The sequence below is a fragment of the Elgaria multicarinata genome, chromosome 1, assembly GCF_023053635.1.
Source record: "Elgaria multicarinata webbii isolate HBS135686 ecotype San Diego chromosome 1, rElgMul1.1.pri, whole genome shotgun sequence".
Taxonomy (NCBI): domain Eukaryota; kingdom Metazoa; phylum Chordata; class Lepidosauria; order Squamata; family Anguidae; genus Elgaria; species Elgaria multicarinata.
This window is the reverse complement of record NC_086171.1, coordinates 147254352-147281356: the sequence shown is the minus strand read 5'-3', so window position 1 is coordinate 147281356 and position 27005 is coordinate 147254352. Positions and strand designations below refer to the sequence as shown.

The window sequence follows — 27005 nt, the reverse complement described above, 5'->3', positions numbered from 1 at the left end:
ACAACTACGGAGGAACTGCTATCCAGCTAGATTCATTTGGAATATGTCATAAATGGAAAGATTTATCCTTATTTATATAGTCAGATACCTAAGTTCTCTTACTTTTCAAAAAGAAATGAAACATACATTTTCAGATTTCAAACTCTCAAGCAAATACATGGCTTAACATGCCCTGGAAATGCCAGAAGCTCCCTGCCACCTTCCATGCCTACGGTCAGCTTTCAAGTCAATAAGTTGAATGAGAATAAACTAAGTTGATCAAAAGGAATAAGAAAAATGCCCTTCAGTAGGAGCTGCTTGCAGCTACAACATCTCAGACACAGACTCCCAACGGTGAAACTCTGCTGAATAATGATGTACAAAGCAATGCTCCCACTACAAGCAAGTGAGGTCATTGCTCCATAAAACCTCTACTTCCACTAATTTAATTCTCTTGATGGGAATTCTCCAATAGGGCAGAAACGAAGACTGCTACACCGCGAGGCCTAAATATTCATAGTATTTAGCACGTTCTGTCATTAACTCCACTGAAGCAAAGGAAAAATTCATCTGGAGTTTGGCACATCAAGTTTTACCCATAAAAGTTTGGGAAAGAATGAAAAATAGGCCTGTAGGAAGGAGTGGAGGGGAAAGAGGAGATAGAGGAGGAGGAGAAAGAATATTCAAAAGCAGATTTCAACTAAAAATGGAAGGTCAACAACTATAATAAAAATGTAGGAGGGAAGAGAATTCAGTGCTACTGTATTTCTGTTGATTTTATTATGTCTATGTTGTTGCTGCCCACCCAGCCTCCCACCACCAACACACACAGACCCTGCCCAAGGATAGGGCTTGCCGAGAAAGCAAAATGAAAACAAAAACTACGTTCACCACTTGTAAACTCTTGTCAGCACTGATCCATTCAGCAACATAATACATGTTTTGGTTAATAGGGAGTTTCCCCCACCACCCTTTTTGCCGTTAGAAACAAAAAGTATGGGACACTCCATATGTTAAATGACACATGTTGGTTACTGTGAATATATAAGTTGTGAAGGGATGATGCTTATCTTCAAACACTGGGGAATACACATCCCTCCTTTTACTTTGCACACTGCGGCAAAGACCAACGTTGATGTGGCACACACAATCAGTGCCGGCTACGTGCTTTCGAAGGCCTTTGGGCAAGACACTCTCAATGGGTCCCCCCCGTCAGTGAGGCCACTTTCTCAGTGCCACAGCTGCTACTGCTTCTCATCCTCTTTCTCATCCTTGGCTATTTCTACACCTGCCTTTTTTTCCAAGGATTGTCCCAGGATCATCCTGGTGCATGCAAATGACACACAGGGGATCCCGGGAGCAGGCAGGGACGATCCCTCCATTTTCCTGGGAGAATCCTTGGGTGTAGAAAGGGCCCTTGTTACCACTTGACAAGCAGAGAACCAGTGAGCAAGTAGGTAGCAGCATCTTCTCCTCCTCACTGCCAGTGTTGTCTGGGCCAGAGCAAGAGGCAGATAAGCAAGCAGGTTGCAATGGTGAAGAGGAGGAGCTCTTATCAATGGCCCCCTGTTGAGGTGTGGGCCCTTGGCAGGTGTGCTTAACCATGCTTACCATTGATGCCAGCCCTGAACACAATGAGCACCCTGTAGAATGGGAATTGATCCTAAAAGACTTAGTGGAGATGTGCCTTAGAGTGCCTCCTGCTGCTCTTGCCTTGTAGGAGAGCTCTCCAGCCTTGCTGGTGTGGATGGGGAATTTAGCCAAACCACAAAGGGTTGCCATGAATGAGACTGGGCCTATGAATTCTGGTCTGTACAAGAATCTCCTTCCCTCCCTGGCAAATGTATATGAACTTTAATTAGAAGTTTCCAAATCCTAAGGGGGTTAAACAGAAGGAATGTTCTAAATCCTGATCATTTTACTGTATTCTTGTTTTATTGTATCAAATGTTTCTCTGTTTTAATTAGAAGTTTAATGAAATCTGAAGTCTGATGCCATCACTGAGGCTAAAAATTATAACAAGGCACCTCTCAATGATCTGAATGTATGCCCCGTGAGCCTTGAAAGAGTCATTAGGGTAAAATGTTTCCTCCAAATGCATTTTCTTTTTGTTGCAGGCAAAGAGCATGGAAGACTCTAAAATGAGATGAAAATAAATAAATAAATAAATAAATAAATAAAGGAAATTGCAGAAAAACCATACTACACCCTTGATTTTTACATGCTGCTTAACTACTGGACAGCTGGAAGGATTAATGTTTGTGCATTATGCCATGGCTATTCAGAAATTAAACACAGTGTACAGCTGCTACTTTATCACTGCTTAAGGTATTAGGGCTCCTTAAAAAGCAGGAGAAATTGCAGAGAAATCCTCATTGTTCTTTAGGAAATATCTCATCCCATATTCAGATTTATCCTGGAGGTTCACAACAAAGAAGAAAAAACAAAATTGTCTCTGTGGTTGGCAGGAATTACACCCACACACTGAAATGAGGGTGCCTTTGGCATGAACTCATAATCTGTGATAATTAAATGCAAAACAGTGCATTCATGGAGCACTGGGTCCAACATTTAAATTGCACAAATAAAAAAGAATGCACATTACAAAAACTCCTCTGCTTGCCAGGAAGTCTTCCTCGGTGCAGTGGAAGGAGGGATAGGGGACACAGGTGCTTTTGTTTCCTTGGTACAGAGATTCCTCCCCCCCCCCTTTAGCATGAAACACGATGAACTGCATTGAGGCAAGGTGACAAGTAGAAGGGTGGACCTAGGAGCCCAGAAATCTCTCAATGTTGGACTTTTTGGAAGGCCTGGAGCAAAGTCACCATGATTTCATCCCCATTGGTCAAGATGTAATCCAGACATATAGGGTTGTTGAGAAAGTGAATTGTGGCTGCTTTACCATGTGACATTTGCTACTGGAAGTCACCTTTAGGCAGTAGGAAAAGGCATAGATCCCACATATAGCTCATCATGTGTTAAGAGGTACATGCATTTTGCCACATGTACACACTGTGGGAAGCCATGGCATTTCTCCATAGTGCATAGTCATGAGAATAGATACACATGCAGTTATCCTAAATTACATTAACGCTTATTTTTTTACATACCACAGCTTCCCCAACCTGGTGCCCCCCAGAGGTTCTGCACTACAATGCTCAGCATCCTCCAGCCAAGCATGCTGGGGTTTGTAGTCCTACACAGTTGGAGGACACTCCATAGGGGAAGGGTGAACTATGCCATTGGAAGATTTCATCTCATTTATTTATTTGTTACATTTCTATTCCGCCTTTCCTCCAAAGAGCCCTAGGTGGTATACATGATCTCCCCCTCCATTTTAACCTCACAACAACCCTTTGTGGTAGGTTAAACTGAAAGCCAGTGATTGGCCCAGAGCGAGCTTCATAGCCAAGCGGGGACTTGAACCCAGATTTCCTGAGTTCCAATCCAACACTCTAACCACTATACCACACTGGCATCTTGTGTGACATGGCCCTTGGATTAAGACTATAATGCACTTTGTAAATTAACAGGTATTACAGAAATAGTAGACAAATTAAAAGAGAATATATCATGGGAGAAGGTACCCATTCTTTCATTCATCAGAACACAGGAGCGCCGTCATGCTGTGATAATAGCAGAAAATTTTCACAACACCAGAAAAAAAAATCATCTGAAAGAATTTTTCCCACTCTTTAGAGAACAACAGGTGTAGCTCAGAAAATCAAAGAAAGGGATGTAGTCAATGGTGTACTTTTCTGACACAAGATAACCCCAGAGGAGTCACTCACTCATTGCATCTTAAGACGCTTTTGATCATGCTATAAACTACATGCTGTAAAACAGCATGCAATATTTCTCTAGCCTGAATGGGCACATACTGAAACAGCTGTAGGGGAGGATGAGGGGGGTGGGTGGGATTGATTCTGCTTAATCTCTTTTCAGTCTTCGTAAGAGATTCCTTCAGTAACATCAGTCTGATGCTCCTGCTACTCTCCAATGGTTCCCTGATCAAATCATCCCTTTGGATGCCCAACTCAATAGATCGATGGAAAGAGACGATTAATATCCATTAATCGTATGGATATTTCATCTAGAAGACCACTGAACTGCAGGTGGTTTTGTCTCCAGAGTAAAATTAATCAGGATGCATTGTGTTATTGGTAAATATTGGTTAAAGCTAAAGTTTTGGTGGTCCATGGGGACCCTTGAAATCAGATTAGCTGGAACTTGGAGCAAAGGAGAAGGACAGTGGATGTCACACTATAGTATGAGGCTGTGGCTAGGAACTGGGCTTTGTTTTAAATGCCTCCGGGTGAGTACAGATTTATCACAGTGCGCTGCAGCCACTTGGGTCTTCTGTATCATCCTGCCAAGAACAGTCTCACTGTTCCTCTGCTTCCACAAATTTCCAAACAGGTGCACAAAGATGGTTAAAACCCTCCATATTACAAAGCAGAATGATACTTCTCAAGTAAATTACCACTTGCTAAATGATTGTATGTTTTCACCTGGGGGATTGCTGGCTGATCTCTCAGTCATATCAAGGGCAATAATCATATCCAGGAAAGATTAGCGTTTTCCAAGCTCTGAGACCTGGTACAATGGCTAGAACCAAGATTGTCACTACATTTTACAAAATAAAAATGGGGTCCTCAACCAATGTGGGGGTTGATGGAGCGTTTGTAGAGAGAACTGGTGGGCACTCACCTATTCTTCCCTCTAAATCCCTTCCCCTGGCTGTTTTTAGACCGGGCTTTTCCCAGGGGGCATTTGCAGGGGTGGGAATACTAAAGCACTCCTTCCTCCCACCCCCATTGACTTTCCCCTACATATGTGTGTGTTAACTTGGCAAATGCAAGTTTAAGAATATATATTTGCCAATGTGTAGTTCCATACTTAGTCACCTAAACTGTACAACACTGCCAAGGAGAACTTTGTACCATGCAAGTCATTCAGCTCAAACTAGCAAAGATCCAGGCCAGCCTGGGCATGAGATTGTAAAACAGCCTACTGTCAGTGTTAGGCCAACAGGGAAGATTATGGGCATAGAACACGGCAGGCTGGGTTCACGCAGAGTGCCGGGGGGGTGGGGCTTTTAGCAGGGGAGAAGCAATGGTCAGGGTCTCCGGATGGTCAGAACTCATAAGCAGCATCAGCACATTGCCAGGTGGCCCATGTATGGATTGGCCAAGGAGGAAGTTAGTCAGACAAAAGGGCGTCCACAAATGCAATATCCACAGCAACCACATGTGTACTCCCACATGTGTTGCTAACTTCAGGCCAGCCAAAGCAAGCCTGAGGCCAAGAATATTATGTGTAGGGAATTCACCAGCGCTGCTGCACAAATGAACTTGCTGCAACGTATTAGAGCTTAAAAGATTGTTTCCTTTTAAAAAGATGCCGCCTGAGCCTTTCAGAATTGATTCTGATCTCTCTGTTCACTGCGGGATCAGGGCTTCCCACTTAGGTTAGTGCCTAGGTTCCTTGGCTGCCCAGCTGGCAGCATTTAGACCTATAATTAACCATGGATTAGATGGATAGTGGAGAGGGAGGGAAGGTGCTGCAGTTTTTGTAGTACAAATCCCACTGTGTTTGATGATACTTCTCCCACTGATGTTTTATAACAACTCACATTGGAGGCCTTTTGCCATCTCTTTGGGGGATTATATTACAAGCTGGTAGAACCACCCCCTAGCAAGGATGTTTTTCTTCGTATTATTAGAATTCCCAAATCAAAGCCAGTGTTTTATAACAGCTTATTGAGCCTAAACTTTGCAAGATGAGCTACTTGGTTGGGGTAAGGAAGACGGTTTACCCTCGCATTCGCTGTCATAACTCAAAGTGGCAAGAAAATCTACAGTTCTCCTTACAAGGTGACAGATGAAGAAAGGGTTGGGTTTGTTTTTTTAAAAAAAATTTTTATCAGAACTAAGCCAACAACATCAATGCTCAGGAGAATCAGGAAGCTTCTGCCCTGGTAACTTTCCCACAAGGAGGTTGTGAATCAGCAAGTGCCCAGGCTCTAGAGCATTTTTAGAGGCTTTGTACCATTTGCACTGAGGCTCCTCTGTCTCCTTTCATACTTATTTCACACTGGGCAGTATCCAAATGAGCCATTCCTCAAAGTAGGAGCCACCACTTGAGCAACGGGGATTTAGCGCTTACTCCAAGAAGAGGAAATAAGGGAGCATAAGGCTGACCCGTCCTGATCCAGAAATTAGCATTGGTGCTCATTTCGGGGCTTCGTAAAGGAAGTGCTAAATCCCTGTTGTGCAAGCAGTGGGCACCATTTGTGGAATGGAACCGGCGGCGGCCCCTGCTTGTGTAATGGAATCAGCGGTGGGCCCTGTTTGCAGAGGGACACTTGGATACTGCCCAGTAATAATCCTACAGCTGGTTGCTGACACAGATGTAGTTATCACTCCCTGCCCCAACATACACACATGCAGGTTATCAGAAGCCCTTGTGAGACCATAAATATTTTTTTCAAAAATGTGGCAGTTGCCTGTACAGATGTACACACTGCTGACAGCTTTCACAGTTTAGAAATACATGTGGTGAAGCCCCATGAATATTTTTAATGAAGTATATTTGCTTTAGAATGGAAACTGATCCCAGGTGGACATTATTGGCCTTTCTAGATTAAGGTATTTTTCCTGTAGGGTAATGATCCTATCCTCTTTACTGGTCCGAGTCAAATTTAAAGAGACCTCCATCCATATGGGATAGAAGATGGTTACCGTCAATGTTCTGTTTAGGTTTTTAATTTTGTTGAGATGGCGCACAATGGAGAAATGGGCAATTGCTCATATCTAATGAAGAAGAAAAACACCCCCCCCCCAAGGGAAATGCTTTGAAAATTAGCGGAGATTCAGAATGACACAGGGTCGAGAATGGACTTGTGGTGTGTTTGGTTACATGTCCCAGGCAACATCCAACAGACAGTATTGAAAGAGAACATCCCCCACCCCACGGATCTTTCCAGGAAACCACCCACGATAGCTACATTTGCTTGAGTGTTTAATCAGCAATTTGGTTTAGCAGTTTGAATGTGGTACACAGCAACTCCCCCCACACCAGAGCATTTCCTGGAGTAAAGTCTGTGGATGGCTATACAACCTCCCAACAGTAAACCTTACCATCTGGGAAGCCCCTCTGTTTGCCAGCCATAATCCAAAAAGATCCGTTGCATCTGAGCTCATTACCAAAGCTCTACTTCATGGCCCAACCCTTTTTTTAATTAAAATTTTGAGTGGCATGAGTCTTCCACAAATCTCAGATGCAAATTTATTGAAGTCCCCAATAAAGCAAGGCATAGAGGCTGTTTCCCATAAATAGTGCAATTTATATAGATTTTAGACAAGTTCTCTTTTTGAACACTTTCCCCTAGTTGCTAGATTTGGGTGTGGGGTTAGCACAGTGGGATGAGAACATTACTGCCCTTCAAAATGATTTATGAGTGTGACATTACTTTGAAATTCAGATACTTTCTGTGAAAAGGCACAGCCTCTAATGTGACAGAAGGAGTCACATTTCAGGGAAAGAGCTGGATAGCTGCAAACGAACTTTCAAAGCAAAGAAGTCAAAAAAAGGGAGCCCCCAGCCCCTGCCCACAAAAAAAGTAAATTCAGAAAGAAGGAACAGAGAGGCAAAACATTTTTTTCCTATCCATGCTGAAGATGAACATACAGCAAAGATGAGAGAGAAAAGATGGAAAAGATTTTAAACAAAAAAGAAACAGGGATGCTTACAGTATCAGTAGATAAGCTCAGAGGGATTTCATCAGATTTGGATAACTGAAAGGATTGAAATCAAAGGCTTGCTAACAACAGAGATGTGGTTGTCTTCATCCAGAGAAGAATTCCTTACAAATGTATCCCTTTCTACAAAAAGAGTAACCCCAGCAGGCCAACAGGAAATAGAGACAGGGGCATGCAGTTAACGGAAGCAGTCTTTCCAACCTCCGGTCACTGGTCTGTCACATTTAGCCCAGCTTTGGATTTAAACACTAAAAACGGTAGTCAAAGGTGACCAGGAATTGCATGCTGGTGAGTGAACAGTCAGCAGAGAAAGGGTATTAGTGTTCTGTCCCTCCTCCATGCCAGAATCTAAAACAGGGGAGAAGAGCACCCAAATCAGGTGAAAAAAAAGGGAGAAGCAAATTCTCAGGATGCTGAACTTTTACTTGTAGGTTGAAGAGCCTGATGCGTTTCAGCCGGTATCAGATTGAGAAAGACATTCTGTTGATAAGAAGATTTTTGCAGACATCTTCCTACAACCCCCTGAAGAAGGCCTTGAAAAGATACTGGCCAAAACACATCAGGCTCTTCAACCTACAAGTAAAAAGTTCAGCATCCTGAGAATTTGCTTCTCCCTTTTTTCACCTCCTCCATGCCCAGCATAGAAATGCAGCTCTTCTTTCAGCATTTACCAGGAAAAGCTGGGGTAGACAGAAGGGAAGGGATACATTCAATCAGAGCCATGGGTATGAAAAGTGTGTTTTTAAGACTTACCATTAGTGCAGCCAGCCTCATCAATTCCACTTTCGCAATCTTTTTCTCCATCGCATCTCCATGAAGAAGGAATGCATTTATTGCTGGAGTCTCCACAGCTGATTTTTTCAGCTAGACATACTTGTTTGGCTAGAAAACAAAACAAAAGCAAACAAAGAAATACAACGTTAAAAGTGAACAAGGGACAAACATAAGATTTACCATGTCAAGAGTATACCACATTTACCATCATATTGAATGTTGCCTTGATTTAGACAGGATATATGTTGACACAACAGGTAAATTTGCTTCGAGAGCAAAATGATTGTTTTACACAATAATTCTTACAATATACTTTCACTGATGCTTTGCTTCCCAGCATTCACCCAGATATTACGCAGATATAATTAGTTGGCACATTTTTTGTATTTACTGGCTTGCTCTATATTTTTCCTACCTGGAGCACGGTAAAGGAGCTACAAAAGAGACATCTTTTCCAAGCCCAGCAGGCTGAATAATCTCAAAGCTTCAGTATGTTATGCAGAAATATACGTGGCTGTAAAATTAGAAAACACCACAGCCAAACCCTTCTGGCCACATATGACTGGAGAAAGGATGAAGAAATATATTTCTGAATAGATAAACAAAAACAAGAACAGCAAGAAATAGGAAAGATGTCTTGTTGAGTACAAATATAACTATGATGGCTTTTGAATCTGATTATTTTGCAACACTTTTACACTACTGAGCTCTCCTTGACTATATAGTTACTCTCAAAAAGCAAAGGTAGTTATATTGGCCACAAGAAAAATCTCAAAATCCTAATTTTCTTGAATTGCAATAATATTATAAGTGACAGCTCTCATAGCTGCTTTACAAGTTATCATAACACTGTAACGTTGGATGTTAAAATGATCTAAATGAACAAAGTAAACAAGCTAATTCCATTTTTGAGGATGGGGAGGGAAATATTTCTTAACATGACAAGTACCCAGTAGGTATTTGAAAAACTGTGCCTGTGCAAGTGAACATTAGCTGCTTACTCGGGGATGTAAAAGATGGTGTGAAATAGTCCTCAGAACTCTCCACCAAACTGACCTGCTCTGTGGGACTACTGCAGAAGTTCAGGCAACTGTCTTTGGAGGTATACAAGTCCTAATTCCCTTCCCTTCCATGACACAACCCAAGAACTTTTCCATAGGACCATTTTTAAACAGGGTATCATCAGCACAAGTTTATTTCAATCACTGAATTTTGGTGTCTGCAACTGATCTTGAAAACCTCCGATATACTCCGAACAGGGCTAGCCCGAGACAATTTGCTGCCCGAGGCAAAGGACAAAATGTGTGTGGGTATGGTCTTAAGCCTGCCTTGTTCCATGGATAGAAGCTGACCAGACTGGCAGTTGAATTTTACTTCAACCATGGAGATGGGACAATGTGCTACCACCACACCCGATGGCTGGCTTAGTGGTAACAGGGTAGGCTGCACTGCACACATAGTCCTCCAGTACTCAGCCACTGCTCCCTACCCCTCAGCCTGCTAAGAAGGCTGCCTCACTTGGCCTAATGGTAGGGCCAGCCTGGTCTCCAAATCTGAATTTCTTCCCTCCCCCAAGCACACCACTGGCCTGATATTAAAAGGGAAGGACTACCTGATGGTGAGGCTCCCACTGCAGTTCAAAAGGAAGTGCATATTAAGGGATGAGTCAAGTATTCAGCAGCGGCCACAAGGTTATGCTTCTCCTCCCTCCCCAGCCCCCAGGATTTGTTTCTATAAAACTGCTCAGTGAACAAAACTGCCCTCACTGACATTTTCTTAGCGGGTTTCTAATTTGAAGGCAATCAGAACAGCAGCAGCTTCACTGCATGGTTCTTTTCTGGGTGGTCCATCATGTGATCACACTCTAATGGGAAAAGTAAAGGCCACCAGGAGAACTCATTAAAATAAAAGGTCTTACTGAGGTTGGAAAAGAAAGAATAAACAATTGGGGAATCGATAGTGTCAAAATTTAATCTAGTGAAATGATTTTTGAAGAACTAGCTGATTTCCTTTTAGACAAACATCATATAGTGAAAGGCTTGGATGGGAGAGAAAGGCCAAGCACTCCAACCCCTTACCACAAAGCAAGATCCACGCATAAAGGTCTATATTCCAGACTATGTAATACCACGATATACATAACTAACTTCATTTTGTAGAGGCTGTTTTGAAATTTGGCAGCTTTATAGATGAAACTCTCTTTTCACCCCCTACAAGTCCCACGAAGAAGACTGATACCATGGCTGAAGAAGCAGGCATATGTGATTTCATAAAGCAAATGTCTAAAAATCCATGTCATCATTTCAAACAAGGTGTATAGTTCATATTGGTTGTGAACTTGTGAAGCCCTTTAGGTATATGCAAGAAATTGTTCGTTCCATGTGGGGCTTTTAATTCCCTCTATCTGCCATTCTCTGAACAGCAGTGCCACCACAGTGCCATCTGGAGTTCCGAAAGCTCTCCCCACCCATTTTTTTTTAAATAGCTCAAGATACAATGCAGAGAACACGGCTAAATATGCTAAAAGTCCTAAGTGGGAAATCACCCCATTTCCAGCTAGCATATACAAGGAAGACGTTGCAAAGACAGCAGAGTGGAGGCATTTTCTAACTCTGCTCCTACTTCACTATGGAGTAATAACAATCTCTAGAAACCTTCCAGCTGTGGGTTTTTTTTCCTAGCTTGACATGAAAGCAATTTAATTTCTATAAACGTCCACATTTACTTGCAACTTGCCCCAAAACAGATGAATCTAAGAGATAATCGTATTGAAAAAATTACAGAACATAATAGAGTTGTTCAGCTGAATTTAGCTGAAGGTAAGCCTCTAAGGAATCAGTCTTCTCCATTTATGTAATAGAAGACATGTCCATCACCATCAGAAAAGGCCTCAGGGTAAAGTGGCTGAGGGTAAAGCGTGCTTTTGGAAAACAAGAACAAGCAATGAAAATATAAAAGTTATAGTGAAACATAGCTAACGGCCAGGATGGTTATGTAGGAATCTCAGTAGCATTTGGGGTTCTAGCCTCAACAAGAAACATGTTAGAAGAGGAATGATGGATATGGGAATGTTAGGAAAGGCATCATCTGCTTATAAAGAGAAGAGGACACAAGGTTACTCATCTCAATTAAAAAGAAAAGCTGAGCATTTAACTCAACAAGCAGAAGCTACCAGTTAGCAGTGTACTTCAACTACAGGCAGGGAGTTAAACCCAAGTAGTAGCTATGCCGTCACTATCTCAATCTTGGGTTTAAGCCTTGTTCTTACACTTTAAAATGATCGAACAAATGGTTAATCAGTGCAAAAATACGGGCGAAAGGGGCCAACGCTATTTTGCACTGTTTCATTTCAAAGCAAACTTTGCTGTAATACTAACAGTTCACCATTAAATAAAAGTGCATAGTGGCAGGTGTTGATCAGCTCTTTTTACTCGCTCTCATAGCTTTGAAGCTTTTGTGGACTTGTATCCAAAATTCTCTCTCTCTCTCTCTCTCTGGTTTTCCCTGGCCTGGGAAGAAAATGAGAGTTAACCTGGGATGTGACAGTGACTGCTGTCAAGCTTGTCAAGGTTTGCGTTGATGCAAAGTATAGGGAAGCCTGACTTTTCCAAACTAGCCCATTACAAAGACTTGGTTAAAAATGTCAGACACATCAAGACCAATTTATCACAATGAAGCACAAATGCCAAGGATGGACAACAATGCTTTATTTATACACAGAGACAAGAGCAAAGACGACAAGACGGTTCCATTGACTCGCCACAGCCAATGGCCCATTCATTCTGCTTGCTTTCTTTACACACCAACGTTACAAATTCTTTCACAGAAATCGTAGAGCCTAACTGGCGCCCCACTGCTTGGCTTCCTCTTGTGCCACTGCTGAGCTTTTCAGGCATAGAAGCATTATGTATATTCAAGGAAAAGGAGTGATAACAGAATGGATTTGCTTTCAGAAGACCATTTGTCAGGTTCTCACCATACAGGTACTCTGTGAGCATGCACAAAATATAATTCAGCAGCTTCTTCTTGTGGGAAACCTACAGATCTTTTCATTAGCAGGCTAGACAGCATCCGGGAGCATGAAAAAAAAAAAAGCCCATTTTTGTGTGGACATATGTTATCTTGAACCACGAGGCGCACATTCACACTCGCAACCATATTAAGAATCCCTAACACAATTCCTGATTTCATCGTAGAGGAGGCAGCACAAGGAGGCAGCTGTTTTGTTGTGGTAAGAGCCTGGACAAATAGTAAGGGAGGCATGCTAGTGGGACACAATAAAAGCAGATGGGGAGGTTAGTTTAGACCAAGGTAGGCAACCTAGTGCCCTCCAGTTGTTTTGGACTACAACTCCTATCATTCCTGACAACTGACCATATGCTGGCTGGGGCAGATAGGAGCTGTAGTCCAAAACATTTGGAGGGCATCAGGTTGCCTATATATGGTCTAAACTTACCAGAAGCAACAGGGGTGAATCGAGGCTAAGTAAATTCCTCTTAATTTCCACTAAAATTACTGAGACTTCAACAGAGCTATTTCCCCTCCCCCACTGATTTCAATGGGACTTAAGTATGAATCTAACCCACTGAGTCTAGGCAGGTCTGCAAAATTCAAGACTGAAGCTTATCACTAATCCTTTGACATCACCAATTTCTCCAAAATCCTGACTAGGAAACCTCTCTGTGCAATCACAACGCATTAGTACTTCCCAGAAAAGGCCCATGATAGCTCAGGAAAGAGCTCTAGGGTGTTCTAAAAATTGATTTATTTTTCCTTCTTTCCAGATCCTAGAGACCAGAATAAAATCTACAGATGGCTAAAGGCTCTTAGAACTGGGTTTCCTTAAGTGTCTTCCAATGCAAGACCTGGGTCACAACACATATGAGCAACCCACAGGACAATCTGTCTAGGAGATAATGTGTTCTGGACTAAAGTGGGAAAAGAGGAACTGATTAGCCATACTCTCATGAAGAATGAGGCAAAAATATTTTTCTCAAAGACCTCAACCATAAACAAAGAAAAATCGGAGACATTAAAAAAAAAGCCCTAATGCAGCTACACAGAATTAAGCAGAGACATATATAAGAACTGGAATGAGGGGCAAGTCACCATGGATGAATGCAGACGAGTAGCCCAAATTTGTAGGGACAGTGTTAGGAAAGCTCAGGATGAGCTAATGCTAGCAAGGGATGCTGAGAAACGAAAAGGGCTTTTTCATCTATGTTTGAAGCAAGAGGAAATGGTATGCAGTAAATGGTAGGCCCATTGTTCAGTAAGGATGATGATATGTGAACAGGTGACCAAGAGAAGGTGGAACTGGTCAACTATTTTGACTCCATTTACTCCCCAAGGGGGAACTGTGTGCAACTTCACATAAGTACCATGATGAAAGGTCAGAATTGGTCTTCATCATAGTAAGGAAATACGTGGATTCCGGCAATGAGTAGGGGTTGGACTCGATGGCCTTATAGACCTCTTCCAAGATACTTAATGACCTTAAATGAGTTCATGTCTTTAGGTCCAGATGAATAGCATCATAGGGTACTAAACAAACTCACTCCCCACTCTTCTATCATCTTTGAGAAAGTCACTTCACACACACAATGTTTCATTCACAGGTATACATGCATGCACATAAGTTATAAAGACCACACACCATGTTTTGCCATGTAGTTATTAGCACTGGAGTCCAAACTTTATTTCCCCTTTCAGCAAAATTTGATGTCTGTGTGATTTTCACATGGTGCTACACTGATGCCTATGTGAAATACACTGGTGCTACACCCATGTAAGAAAAGTGTGAAGCTTCTGTCAGAATACTTCAACTGATGCCCTATTGTGGAGTTTAAGGAGGCTTGCACTGACCACCTGTATAATTTTTCTTTTCCAGTTAACAACTTTATATGTATGTGAAACAGCTGTGGGCGACTATGTGGAGATTAAAAGAACTATACACACTGATCAAAATTGTTGTATTTACAGATTCACATAATTAACTTATGTTTTTAAAGCTTTAATTGGAATTTACTATAGAGAAGCCAAAGATGTAGAGAAAATATCCAATATGAAGAGTAAAACTTCTCTGGTCAGAATACAGTAACATTATTAATAGGATCATAGCTGTGAACCCTGATAAATATTAGCCACTGCTATGTGATTTTGTTTGATATCAATTCATTTTCTCAAGTTCCCAGGGGAATAGAAAAGGATTTGCTTGAGCTTAATTCCTTTTCATGATGTAGCATAGTCCTCTCACGAATATAATTCTTGGCATTTTGTGAGCAAAACTTTGGATTTTGTAGTCAATTAGGTTAAAGATCATTCTCTCCATCACCTTTTCCTGTCTTCGGAGATCAGCTAATGCTTTTTTATTGTGCAAATATACTTGGCACCCACTGGACAGAGAGACAGATAAGCACTTACCTTGTTTTCACACAGATTAAACACACATAATTACTATCCTTGGAGATAAGAGTAAATAATCACGCATTTTAAAACCCAGATTTAATCCTAAATACTGACATTCTATATTTTATAGCAGTGATTTAGAATATGGTGATAGACATTTCTTTTAGGACATACAGTGAATTATTTTTGGGACCAATGACGTAAGTGAGAATCACCAATCTCTACTAACTTTAATATCCATTATGTAAATAATAATTTAGCTCTACATAAATAGATTGAAATAGCCAAAATAAGACTTGTCAGTGGATGAATACATAAGAGCCCAATCTTATGGGATGCACTCTAGCTACTCGTAAGCCTCCGAACTCATGCCTCCCACTCTGCATTTTAGCTAGATGGAGTTTTTTCACCCATCTAGCAGAAGTTTCAGGGAGGGTGCCTGGGGACAACTGGGGATATGAAAGCAGAGAAGTAGCCGGCACTGTCCTCTCCATGCTGGCTACAAGGGGGAAGGGGATCAGGATTTCCTGGCTCTGGGCTCTAAGTCATGTCTACGGGATCAGAGCCAGAAACCTGAACAATCCTAGGTCCTCCCAGATAACATCCATAGATCTATGGGGCTAAAATGGAAAAAGGGATCTATGGCCAGATTTCTATTTAGAACATATGACTGGGACAAAATCTGCTAAGACTTCAGGAGATTGGATATCCCCTCCCATAAGTAAGCCTGCTGGACATGTCACACTTCTTATAGGTACTACAGGTCTCAGAATGCTAGGTGTCTCCTGATGTACCCCATGTGTGGGAACAGGCACTCACTCACCCCCCGCCTCCAGATGAGGCGCCTTCTCCTCCCTGTCCATGGCACAGCCTGGTTGGCACTTGCACCCCAAGTTAACAGCAGCTACCCATGCCAATAGGACCTCTTGTCTTTACCATTTATTTTTTTAAATTTCATTTTATTGTTTATTGTATTTATCAGATGCCTTTTGAAAGGTGACTTACAAAATTCTTAAACAATGCTATTACAATAAAGAGCAGTATTACAAACCTATGAACATCACCGGTCACTAAAAGCAGCAAACAAATCAATTTAAAAGCTAAGATCAATTAAAAACCAATTACTCATGCCAAGCTGGAAATGCCTTTAAAAACTGAACGTTCTTTACCTTCCGGCTAAATTCAATAAGAGAAGAGCACCATTCCACAGTGTGCAGACGTTCTGCCTCATATACATTTGCAATAAATCATTAAAACAACCATCAGAATTAAAACAAACTAATTCTTGTTATTAAAGGCCATGGGCAAATATAATTAGTTTTAACCTGGCACTTGAACCTTAGATACTGGGCACTAGGAACAGAGTCCTGGAGAGGGTGTTGCAAAGCTGGAATGGCACTATAAAAACAGCCCACCTCTAACTGGTCTGCCAAGCGTGAACCCGAGCCTTTATGCAGGGCAAAGGATGTGTTTTATAGGGATGGGATGAGGAACTCAAAAGGCAATGTCCGTCTTCTTGGAGAAGGTAGTGCCTAATCAAATCAAGTAAACTCCCCTTCAAGCTTAGCCCAACTTGAATTGGGGCTGGCATAACATCTCCACTACACCTTCCACTGCTTATTAACCCTTACTCATCTCCCCAATACAAATCCTTATCATGGAGAAGTAGATAGCAGGGCAGACCCCTACATTGCACAGTGTCATTTGCAGCTGGGGATCATTGAGTTTGACTACAAGTCCACCCACCCCGGATCTCTCATTGCAAATTGTGCAATTAGAAGAAATAGCCATTTTATTTTGGGGGGCTGGAAGGGTGACCCCATTCCTAGTGCCTAGCACTAACCTATGGTTTCTCCTTCACAGCAAAAAATAAAGATAGTTCCATTGAGCATGTTGAAAGAATGCTTCCCACATTCTTTAACAATTACAATGAATCCCCAAACATGCAATGTGATGCATTAGGGCTTCTAGGAAACAAGTTTGAATTGTTCTAGAGGCTTGATTTGAAGTACTTGCATGCAGTTCGGGACTCTAGAAAACAGTGCTAGACTGTAATAAACCAGTTGTGTTTTTTTGATAAAATAAAACCATTGATAAACTCAATTCACCAGCACTCAGAAAGCATTCATCTATATAAGCAGGAAACACCTCTTCAGATCAATTTCATTAATACACCTTCGAAAGTTACAATCTAATTGCCTAATGTTGGTTACAAACTATTTTTAAAAATGCTCCCAATAACTATCCAAACATTTTTAAATATCATATTTTTAGAGTCAGCATAAAGTCAACTATTCAAACATGTTGCAATCTACCAAAAGCAAAATTGCCCCAGACAGCGGCATACAACCCACATTTGCTTGTCTCAAAAATTAAGCCATGCACGTCTAAGTACACATGGCCGATGCACACCCATGGCTGTCCATCTGCCCTCTCACTACTAGTAAGGTTGGAAATATGCAGCTGAATCCACATGCCTATTTCATTTAAAGACAGAGGAAGCTGATGCATTGTTGTTCTTGATTAACACACTTCAATTTCAAGTTTACCAACTCCAAATCCAGAGACCTGTAGGCACTCTGATGAACATAAAAAGGAGAGAAGTCTCAGTAGGCTGTAGAAAAGTTTATTGTTAATCATTTCTGGAGGCATTATAAGATGTAATATTTAAACTGTATTATATTATTAAACATATGCACAGGTCTTAACTGCAAGGTGCCCTATAAAACTTTTTTTATGTGTTTCATTTAAATTATGTTATTTATTGATTGATTACATTAATATATCGCCCCCATAGCCGAAGCTCTCTGGGCAGTTTACAAATGTTGGTTGCATGTATGCACAGGCTGTGTTTGCAATGTGCTCTTATCAATGAAAAAGGGTTTAAGTTCTGTGTTGTCTCATTCTTGGTTTTTATATATGTAGTCTTATAGCACCCCCTGAAGAAGGCCTTAAAAAAACAGGAGGGTGAAATGTGTCGGGCTTTTGTACAATGAATTTCTCTACAGCATCCTGAGACTTTTTGTGTACACCTTGGATGCTCCACCACCTTGCACTCTAGACAAACACAGAGAGGTCCTTTGGGAGCAGGTTTCCCCAATCATTTTGCTCTCCTGGTGCTCCCCTGGCTCCTACACAATTGACTCAAAAGTAGAATTGGCAGCAGATGCCATCCTACCATTTGAGAGCACACGTTGAGGTGGCTTGGAACTACCTCCTGCTAGAACTCTAACCAGAGAGCTTCGGCTATTGAGCGGTATAAAAATGTAATAAATAAATAAATACTGCTAAAAGAGCACACAGATAAGAGTATGCAGTCAGTTAATCAGATATCTTCTAGTTGCTCTGCAGCCTGGAAACCACACAGGCGTACACAGAGTTGTGGTTGAAAGGCTCATTACTTTTTTAGTGCTTCAAATGTATTTGACACTCTTTGATTTACACAAATTGGGAGCTTCGCAAGAGTCTCTTCATCTGTCCCATGTGAGATTGTGGGAAGTTGAATTTACTGAATAATTAGCTTGGTCTGCTGGCCAGGGAAGTTTCACGTTTAGAAAGAAACCCCTTCCTCCTCATATTTCCTGTGATGCAAAATCCCCTTAAGATTTATAGATTCAGAGGAAATGTTAAGCGGCCATGACACAGGTCGCCTGCTGATGATGAATTGCTATTACTCATTATTATTTAATCTGGAATATGATCTTTTTTTTTTAAGAAAAAAAAAGTCCATGGATGTATATGTGTCTGTGTGTGGTGGTGGTGAGAATAACATTCTGTGTGCATATGTGCATTATTTATTTTTTGACTAATTGTTTAAACGTATGTCTATTTTGCTTTTCCACTGTCAAGCCTTCAAGGCAGCTCAAGGCAGTGTCCAAAATCAATAAAGCAAGACAGTAATATATTAAGAGAAGGGAAAATACAGTAAAAGTCAGCTAAAATAGTACCAGCAGAAAAAACAGCTCTCCCTTCCATCATTTAGCAAACGCTCAAGTGCTTAAAACAGTTCTAAAATTTGCAGTCAAAAGTGGAAGGATGAGCCCCACACAAATGCTTCTGGAGAAGATTCCTACAAATGGAGCACCAACACAGAAAAGGCCTCATTTCGATTTGTCTAACTTCTGAAAATGGGGGCTATCAAAGAATACTCCCAGAAGCTGATTTTTTTAAAAAAATGAGCAGATTAATATGCTTTAGAAAGACACTTAGGTGTTTTTTTAAAAACAACAACAACACCATGAGTACATTTAAAAAGTAAAATTACACGATCACCTCTCATCTATTCCATTTGAAGAACTACCTATAATTTTCAGTCATACTCCGTACTGTCACAAAAGAAAATTGCCCCCGGGTATTTCCTTTACATTCTGACAGGTTTAATGCTGGATTTTCTTGCTTTTGTTCAATAAAATAAGACCCATAAATGTCATATTCTAAAGCTTTTAATCACTCAGTCAAGCCTGTCTTAAGGGATCACCCAAAGAATTAAAAAAAAAAAAAATGAAACAAAAAACCAGTAGCCTGAGGTAGATTTTGAACTAACGGTTGACTCTAATTGTTTTGGAAAAGTTGAGAATATTTTGAGGTAATTACTAAAGCCAGAAAACTGCCTGTGTGAAGCCTGGTTTTGAGTAAGTTAAGCATATTGGGAATGTGGCTTAAAGGAGCTCATATGATCAAAGCAAGCATCACATGGAGAAGGGCAGAGGAATTCCTTAGTCAGCTAATTGACTTAACTGATGGTTGGAGGACAGAGACAAGCTACCCAGTACATAAAACATTTAATGAACATAAAAACGATATTATCATAACTGATATGGTAATTGCAGGTACTCTTGTAAATGGAGTTTCCTTCCACCCTGAGGACATCTCCACACACGGCATACATTATTTCATTTGCCAGTTCCCATGTTGTACATTTCTTATTTACCATATCTGCATCCTCCCCTTTTGCTAAAATGTTCAGAGCAGCACATATGGAGTTTTACCCATTTTTATCCCCACAACAATCTTATGTGGGAGTTCATTACTGGCCAAAGAGCACCAAATGGCCAAAGATTTGAATTCAGCTCTCCCTGGTCCAACCCCCCAAACAACAACAACAACAACAACAACATGGGTGGGCAGAGTTCCAACTTAAAAAATCTACTCTGTAGATTTCAGAAGAATGGCTCAGAAAGAGGGGCAGGCATACATGTTAGAATTGAGGAACAGGGCACTTCTGAGAGCATCTCAGCCCGGGAATTTGTTTTCAGTACCAGAACTCCGCTCACAGTCCTCTCTCACAAAAACCCATTCCCGGTTTCTTCATTTCAGTAGACTAATTTGGGATGGGGAGGTGTTACTATTGTTAAACAACTGACCATCAAAAATCCTTGTTGATCTACTACCAACCACCCAGAGATCTGCCAATAGATCTCGATCTACCTTCTGCCTATCCCTGCAATACACCACACTCATCCAAAGTTCAAATTCCCAAATACATTTACATTTGGAAAACTGCTTATAGCATTCTAACATAAGCTTGCATAAAGTATTTTGATTTCAGCTCAACTACATCCATGTGAACAAACAACCACAAGAATGTTTCTAGCTGGAGCTTTCTTTGTCTTTCTGGATAGACAGGAGAGGAGACTGTTCTTACAGAGCCAAATATACCCTTCCATTCCAAGCTGGCTAGAGTGTCGTTGGCCAACCTTTATGGAATAAAGGAACACTAAGATTCTTAGGGGAAGAAGCTAGGCCGCTGCCAATCACTGGAAAATCTTCCCTACTGGGGTAGTCCTGGGCAGTGCATCACTCGTAAAATGTCCCCGAGTGGCTACAGAATCAGAACTGCCATTGCCTCTTTCTTATACTTTGGTTTGCCAAGTCCTTGCTCAGAAATGGTACCTATATCTTTTAAAACACTGAGTAAAGTACAGTTGCTTCACTCTGCTCTGTCCATTCACTGAGTCCTATCCCCATTTCACTCTGATCTTTTCTAAGACTTTGGCGCCCTCTTGGCATGCCGTCATTGGGTTGGATCCAAAGGTTCCCTTCTCCGGATGGAAGGAGACGTTTCATCAGAGGAAAACTGTCAAAGTAAGAGAAACTTTGGATGAAACTGCAGATGTATGTTAATTCTATGTATTGGAAGGAAAATAACAGGTAGTGCTGCCCTACAACTGTTTGCACAACACTTCATGCTCAACTATAAAAGAAGGTTGTGCAGCAATTTTCACATTTCTGCTTATGCATGCTCTTATGAAGCCAAAAAAATATTGGGGTTTTGTTCCGTTTTTCTCACTCCACACTCCAACGCAAGAAGACATCTTCTGCATGTGGAAGTGCCCCTTTGGATTCAACCCATGATATTGTTTAGATTTGTGGCAACAAATTCTGCATTCGGTGACCGAGGCATTTACCCAGACAAGGGGGAGCAGCTTTTGGAACATACATGGATGACTTTAGACTGCTTAAACTAGCAAATAGCAGGTACACATGCTGGATTATACATAGCAGACACTGTCAATACATTCATACCTAAGTGTTGAAGTATTAGACATTGAGGGCTATCAAAATAGATAAGAATAGTTAGTACCTGCTGAACTCATCATGAATATTTATATCATTAATTGCAAAGCCTTACTGCTGCAATCGTTTTGATGTTCATCAAGGATGTGACTGCTTCAGAGTTTCTCTATAATTAATATATGCTTAGCCACTTCTAAATATAACAATTAATTATGGCCTTTAAAGAATCCAAGCTACTCCTTCATAAAACTGGCTTTTTGATCAGAAGGACAAAAGAATCTTTAATTCCAATGGTAGAACATGCATTAATTTTTAGTTTCTGCTTCTTCTGTTTCTCTGACAGTGGTGTCCTAAGGTCATGACAAAAGGTCCCATTCTGGTAGAGAACACAGAGCACTGTTTTCCAAACTTAATAAGAATATATACTAATAAATTAAAACTGTAATATTTTACCAAGGAAACCCAGCAATGGATATTTGTCCTTAAGATCCTAATTCCATTCTAACACCTGACCCAGAAGTGAAATCTATGAAGCCCTTTAGGGTGCAAATTTTCCAAATTTCACTGGTCCCTAGTGAACCAGGAATGCATCCGGGATTCAACAGATCTGCTCATCATCCTTGCTATGGCAGGTGTAGTGCCACTGGCAAACATGATGAACAGCCAGTTTTCCACCCAACATTGAAGCTGCAGAAGTTACACAGTTCCAAAGCTGGGAGGAAGGGTGGGAATTATTTGGCAGCTGCATGGCTAAAGCACCCAGAGAGACTTGGCCAAACTGGAAACACCCCACAGCATTGTCATATTTCTCAAAACCTCCTGCCTTCTTGGAAGACAATAACAAGGCCTACTAAGTAATCCACAAAGCTTTATTCAAGCAATAAACATCTTTTCCCACCTGAAGAGTCTAATCTCTAGGAACTTTCCCCTAGGCAAAACTATGCAAACTAAGTGAGACAATTGTCCTTTCAAGAAGAATGGAGAGCCTTTCCCCAAGATGCATTAACTTCAGAGAGACTAGTTCTGAGGCATCTGAGCCAAGATGACTTTCTCTTGCCTTCCTTTAGCTCCGCCAATTTTAGTCGGTGGCATACTCTAGGATCAGCTAAACTCTCCACGCTCTCTCCCTCGGAAAAATGTTGGCTTCCCACTGACTGTGTATTATTTGCTCTTGACGAGATAAGTTCTGGAGTGGGTTCACTCCCAGCTGGTGAAGAGCCCATGAGGGCTTTCTACCCCACTGGTACAGGCTGGCCTGTTTCTGGCACAGACTCCTCTACTTCAGAGTCTGATTCTGATTGATCACTTGAATCGCCTTCTTCCAACCCAGGGGGAGCAGGGATAGACATGACAGGCATTTTCTGCTCCAGAGCAGGAAAGGCAGGTGAAGGGACACCACTGCCACTAGGTGCTGTGGCAGTTGTCAAGCAGTAGCACTTAAGTTGGCATGCTTTTCCTTGAGAAATGCCAAGAGGGAGTAGGGCTTGCTGTTTGGCAAGACGTGGGAAGATCTGGTTTTCTATTTCAACCTCCTCTGCCCTGTCCAACAGTTTTGTGAAGGGCTTCATTTAGAATGAAATTAAAGAAAGAGAAGACTACTGACTTGGTAGCACATTTCAATAGCTGCAGATTGCCTTGAAGGCTGGGTTGAAGTATAAATGTTCTTGCATCCTCTATAAATGTATTACATTCCTAAAGCAGCTTATTTTAATCAAAGTTATCATGCCAAGAGAGGAAAAGTCCTGAGTACATTTAAATAATACCAGTTTATACTTTATCCCTTCATTCAGATTGCAACCATGCTTGATCCACTTATATCAAAAGAACTGTGACAGATTGAGACAATCTGTACACACAACGTATTGCTGGACATTTGCTTGATGGATTGTGGTGTATGTGAAAGAATGATAGAAATTTTCATGCTGGAAAACTATTGCTGATTATTCTTCCAATGGCATTTGACACCAGTAAGTCTATTTAAAAAGGGGGAAGTAGAATCTATGCAAATACAACCAGTTGAAAAAGCTGAGGGAAGTAGTGGTGACCTTTTCATATCTAGTAGAGGATTCAGATATTTGGAGATTTTGAAATGGAGTAATAAACATTATGGAAAAGAGATTGCACTATAAAATATCCTTTCCCTTCCTTTCTACTATTCACCACTTTGAGTATTCAACAGAAAGGCAGCATAGAAAAAGTTATAAATAAATACATTTTCTGATAAATAGTATAGCAACTTTCTAGATAGCATTATTGCTATGTGACTATAGCAAAAACTACTTTTCCCAATGACTTAGAAGTTCAAAACATCTAAGTCATTGGAATATGAAATATGGCAGCTATAGAAATATTAACTTATTTCATCCAAGCATGCAAAGGAAAACAAGCATTAGTTTGTATCAAAATAGTTATTTAGAAATTAATGTAATGTATTCTGAAATGCAAATTATATTTAATGTTTCATATTTAAGTGTGCAGTGTACTAACATCATCAGCTTAAATTATCAATCACTTATGAATCCAGATTATTTGGAGACAACTACATGTTTATGTACACCTTCATCCTTGTTAAGATGTTCATTTTAGACTACATTTAAATTATATCTCTATCCCAAATATGCAAATTTTAGTTTTCTATTTCCTGTGAATCTATAGACAGAGTATTTTATTTCTGGTCCATATCCTTGACTTTATACTGCTGTTTTAATTATTAACTACTTGTGTATAAAATATATACATGGAATGGGATGAAGTAATGCCAGTAGTGGCTCTCCGTGTTAAGAAATACTAATTTCTTGTGAAAAGCTCTGCACAACAATCTGGATTTGCAATTTTCCCAGGGAGCTGTCCTTGGTCCTGGAATATCCAGCATCGTTCTGTAATGATCAGCAGGTATACATTCGACAACTTGCTTGTAATGATGGCTCACTCCACATATGGTATTTTACCTACCAATAAAAGCTCAAGTATTCAGAAGCTGCAGCTTGAGATGCCTTCTAAACATAATGTCAGCAAAAGGGACACACAATTTTCAAATATTACATGGTGCACAGTTAAATCTTACAGCTATGTACACCCATCTAGGTAAAATGTCACGTGTGAAGCGATCCTATCTTTCACACCACTGCTCTTCCCAACTATGGCCAATCTTCACAAACTAAATCTCACAATTCTGCTGGTCTGTCTATTGCAGTATTTTGTTCCCTCTTTGCCCAATTACTTCCCTCCTGAACTTGGAACTTTGATCTCAAATACACATCTAGTATAATATTTCTTCCTTTTCTGCTTTTTCTAAAAGTCAAGCTGTGCTTTTGATCAGCTCCTTACATTAGGGATGAGGAATCTTTTTCAGCCTGAGGGACTCACTGGCTCTGGGCATGTACGTCAGGGGCTGCATGCCAGTCGTGAGTGGGGCCATGCCCACCTCCCAAAATGCTTCCTATGCCATTCCCCCTACCCAATGCACACACTGCCAGAGCAGCTGCTTCTTTGTTACTGCTGTGGTGACAAATACATAGCTCTTCCTTCAGAAACTGCTGCTTCAAGGTGCTCCAGACACCCTGAAGTGGTGGTTCTAGAACCTCTCTGTGGAGGGGAAAAGGCTTTGTGGAGGGGCCTCTGTAGGCCAGGTCTGCATGCCGCATGGGCTCTTATTTCCCCATCCCTACTTTACAATTTTACTATTTGACAACAACTCAAAGGTCCTAATAATAGTTCAACACCACCAGAAAAAACAACAACACAGAGATTCTGTGTTTTCCTCCCTCTTATCTGTAACTCACTTAGAAAAATCTCAAAATACTAGAGGACTCCTCCCAGCCTCGCCCATATATATTGCCTTCTAGAACTGAGTATAAAGGGGGCAATCCTCTTATTTCCAGAAGGGTTTTTCCCATAGGTGTGTGCAGCACATTTCATTAGTGTGTGCAACCAGGTAATTATTTTTTTTAAAAGGCCAACATATATTGAATACTCAATCATAAAGAATATATTTATTTATTACTGTAGACATCGATGCCGTACTCCACATTGAACTTGCCTGAATGCAGGAGGGCCATTGGAGGTGAGTGGGTGGGGAATGAGGAGATACTCCTCAAGGCCCAGGATTGGTGGGGCTTTGTAATGATATTGGCCAGAGGAAGGGCTTACAAGGTGATATTAGCCTTCAGGGACCTCCTCCTGGCCTCTTTGAAGTGTGGCTTGTGGCAGAGAGGATCCTAGCAGAGCAATTTCTTTTCACTCCTGCTGCCTGAAGCAATGGTCTGCTGTCAGGGGCAGTGGCAGCAGAGCAGATGGAAGGCAGCTGGAGGACTTTTCCTGGCACATCCGGACCCCCTCTGGATCCCTACTCAATGCCCCCCTCAATTCGGTGCTTATTGCCAGGGCACACCCCTTTGGGTTTTCCCCTTCGTGCACCCTAAAGCATGCGATAGGTCCATATAACTGTGCTCCTTTTTTAATCTGCTTGCTCCTGAAGGACAACAGTTTATATTACTAGCTGAATCTTTTCTTGTCTTGAATTATATATAGGAAGGATCAGCTGCCATTCTCTTAATTTGGGAACATCCATTCTGCTCAAGTCTGAAATCCCCTTGCCCTCAGAATTGGACATTTCCTTAATTTCTAGAATTCATTCCTCAAATGTCAGTATATAGAGATGGAATGGAACAGGTTTCTCTAAGAAGCTAAAAAGAATTGCATTGCCATCCTAGGTTCATTTGAATTTGCATTGCAGATGCCTACAATTCCTGAAACTGGTACTGTTTTTATAAATAATACAAAGAGTCTATAAATATATTCTTCCTTATTAAAAATCAGCAGCATACGGAGAGCTATATTAAAATCCTCCAAAATCAGTTTATTATAAACAATCCTTGGTTGGTGGGTGGGGATGACAGCTCACACTTCTTTTAAATTATTTGTGAAAGCCACATGGGGTTTTTAAATGAAACATCTTGATTATTGGAGACAAAATTTACACTCTCAGAATTACTAGATAAAAATTACTATGCACATGCAGTATGTGATGAAATGGCCCTAAATCTGACTATATGGGAGTGGTCAAAAAACTTTTCTACAGAGCTTGTTGGCTTGTTCCTGTTTTGATGGACCAGAGTTCCAAATATGAGCACCAAAAGAAGCCTAGCGTTTTCTTCATTTAGATAATTAATGACATTGACATTAGTGCCAGTGGAGTGCTACATGAGACAGTCCATACGCCAATAGAATTGAAACCAGAGACTGTTTTCTTCTCCTCTAAAGTATCCAGCCTCAGAAAACAAGCATTGTATAGACAAAGGCTGATATACATTTCAAGTGTGGCAGAAGTGGTATGAACACATGTTCTCTGCTGAAAATAAATGCCTTGGTACGTAAATGCATTTTAGAATATCTATCTATCATCACCCTATGACTAATTTAAATCAGGATTTTAAAAAACCTAAAGGACAAATAAGGTGAATTACTTATTGGGAAAATACAAAGTACATATGTCATGGAATTAGTTTTAGACTTTCACTGGGAGCTCCATAGTTAGGCCAATTTCACGATGGCTGCATTTGCACA

The 27005-nt window shown here is 40.9% G+C and overlaps 1 protein-coding gene across 1 annotated transcript in view; it reads right to left on the bottom strand.

Moving 5' to 3' along the window:
* LRP8 (LDL receptor related protein 8) overlaps positions 1–27005 on the bottom strand; it is a 208563-nt gene that overhangs the window by 40288 nt on the left and 141270 nt on the right. The window contains exon 4 of the mRNA XM_063138773.1: positions 8496–8624. Within this exon, the coding sequence (XP_062994843.1) occupies positions 8496–8624 (129 nt within the window). The remainder of the gene's footprint in view (positions 1–8495; positions 8625–27005) is intronic.